The sequence below is a fragment of the Echiichthys vipera genome, assembly GCF_963691815.1.
Source record: "Echiichthys vipera genome assembly, chromosome: 12".
NCBI lineage: Eukaryota > Metazoa > Chordata > Actinopteri > Perciformes > Trachinidae > Echiichthys > Echiichthys vipera.
Genome location: NC_139837.1, coordinates 289,543 through 292,042, shown reverse-complemented (window position 1 = coordinate 292,042; position 2,500 = coordinate 289,543). Strand labels below are relative to the sequence as shown.

General features: G+C 57.6%; 2 protein-coding genes and 1 long non-coding RNA gene across 3 annotated transcripts in view; all 3 read right to left on the bottom strand.

The window, feature by feature from the left end:
* kiaa0586 (KIAA0586 ortholog) overlaps positions 1-2,500 on the bottom strand; it is a gene marked incomplete at both ends in the record, with an annotated part of 23,778 nt that overhangs the window by 16,553 nt on the left and 4,725 nt on the right. The gene's annotated exons all lie outside the window — the stretch shown is intronic.
* Positions 1-2,500, bottom strand: part of LOC310954652 — a 7,696-nt gene that overhangs the window by 1,835 nt on the left and 3,361 nt on the right. The gene's annotated exons all lie outside the window — the stretch shown is intronic.
* irf2bpl (interferon regulatory factor 2 binding protein-like) overlaps positions 1,320-2,500 on the bottom strand; it is a gene marked incomplete at its 3' end in the record, with an annotated part of 1,848 nt that continues 667 nt past the window's right edge. Inside the window, exon 1 of the mRNA XM_083924234.1 lies at positions 1,320-2,500. This exon is cut by the window's right edge and continues 667 nt beyond it. Within this exon, the coding sequence (XP_083780360.1) occupies positions 1,320-2,500 (1,181 nt within the window).

The window sequence follows — 2,500 nt, the reverse complement described above, 5'->3', positions numbered from 1 at the left end:
CAGCTAACAGCTAACAGCCGACAGCTAACAGTTAACAGCCTACAGCTAACAGCCGACAGCTAACAGTTAACAGTTAACGGCCGACAGCTAACAGCCTACAGCTAACAGCCTACAGCTAACAGCCTATAGTTAACAGCTGACAGCTAACGGCTAACAGCAGACAGCTAACAGACAGCTATCAGCCAACAGCTAACGCCCGACAGCTAACGGCCTACAGCTAACAGCTGACAGCTAACAGCCGACAGCTAACAGCCTACAGCTAACGGCCGACAGCTAACAGCTGACAGCTAACAGCCTACAGCTAACAGCCGACAGCTAACGGCCTACAGCTAACGGCTAACAGCCAACAGTTAACAACCAACAGCCTACAGCTAACAGTTAACAGCCGACAGCTAACAGCCTACAGCTAACAGTTAACAGCCTACAGCTAACAGCCGACAGCTAACAGCCTACAGCTAACAGTTAACAGCTAACAGCCAACAGCTAACAGTAAACAGCTAACAGCCTACAGCTAACAGCCGACAGCTAACAGCTAACAGCCGACAGCTAACAGTTAACAGCTAACAGCCGACAGCTAACAGTTAACAGTTAACGGCCGACAGCTAACAGTTAACAGCCTACAGCTAACAGCCTACAGCTAACAGCCTATAGTTAACAGCTGACAGCTAACGGCTAACAGCAGACAGCTAACAGACAGCTATCAGCCAACAGCTAACGCCCGACAGCTAACGGCGTACAGCTAACAGCCGACAGCTAACAGCCTACAGCTAACGGCCGACAGCTAACGGCCGATAGCTAACAGCTGACAGCTAACAGCCTACAGCTAACGGCCTACAGTTAACAACCAACAGCTAATAGTTAACAGCCTACAGCTAATAGTTAACAGCTTACATGCGGGGCAGGTCGCACAGCCAACAGTTAACCAACATCCGACAGCTAACAGCTAGCAGCTAACGGCAACAGTTCATCACTTTTGTGTTAACTTGCAGAAATGTAAAAATATTTAAAATGAAGTGTTTTTAATTTAAATCCGTTTGAAAAGATGAATTTTAAATATGTGAAGTTTAAATATTGATAAATTATTGAAATATTAATTATTTATGTTCCTTAACTCCTCCAGCTTCACCTCTGTAATAAAGAAGAATAATAATAATAACAACAATAATAATAATAATAATCATTATTATAGCAGATGTTGATGAAGGATCTCCGCTGACGGACAGAGTTCAGGTTCACATGAAGAAGAGAACAATTACCCCCCCCCCTCAGGGGTCGCTCTCCTTCTTCACCTCCCTCCCTCCCTCCTCCCTCCCTCCCCCTCAGGGCTCGCTCTCCTTCTTCACCTTCACCTCCCCGGACAGGATGGTGTTGATCTCCCCCTGCATGAAGGCCCAGGGCACGGTGGAGCCGAGCAGCGGGCACCGGTCCCCGCTGGGGCAGTACACCTCCCCGGAGGCGCCCTGGGCCTTGATGCTCTCTCTGGAGCAGGGGAAGCAGAACTTGTGTCCGGGGACGGAGGGGCACTGCACGAAGTGCGTGTCCTCCAACCGTTCGTGGCAGATGGTGCAGCACAGAGGCCCGCTGCTGGCCGCGGGCGAGTCCGGCACGCTCGGGTCCGGACCCCCCGCGGACGGTCCCAGGTCTCCGCTGCGGGACGAGAGGCGCCTCTGGCCGGACACGGAGGCGGGGGACGCCGGGCTGCTGCTGTTGAGTCTGGAGGAGGAGGTGGTGGAGTGAACCGAGTCCCGGTCCGCGGTCCCAAGCGTGTCCGCCGCCGACATGAGCGCGGCCATCGGGGACTGTCCGCCCTGCGGGGGAGCCGCCGCGGGCTCCGGGGAGGCGCGGCCGGAGAAAGAGCCCACGGCCATGGTGAGTTTGAGGGCTTCGGCCTGGCTGTGGATCCACCGCTGCTGCTCCTCCGGTGCTCCGCAGTCCGGCTCCGGGGACGGTTTCCTCTTCCTCCCGCCGGCCCTGGAGCCGCCGCTGCCCGAGGCCAGAGCCCGGCCGGGCGGCGGCGGCAGGGCGGTGGGCAGCAGCGGGCAGCCGGGGTCGGTGTGCGGCTGCGGGAGCGAGTCCGCCCCCGCGGGCTCCTTGAAGAAGCGCAGGGACTCCGGTAACAGGTCCCCCAGCAGGCGCCAGTCCCCGCAGCCGTGCGTCCTCTCGTACTCCAGGTACTTGAACCCGGAGGACAGACCCCGGCCGAAGTCCTTCATGCAGTCCTGGTACATCTGCTTGGCCACCCCGGAGGCGCTGGAGAACACGGTCCCGGAGCCGCTCGGGTACTCGATGAAGATCTTCAGCTCGTGCTCCAGTCCCGGTTTGGACACGGCGTCGAAGGCGAACACCCGGCCCACCAGCCCGTGGTCCTTCTTGAAGCGGACGTCGAACGGGGTGCAGCCGGACAGGGTGAGCAGCGTGTCCCGCACCGGGCTCGGCCGGCTGCTCCACTCGTCCTGCCGGTTCCGGAGGCTGTCGCTCAGCTCGGAGAGAACCTCCGCGT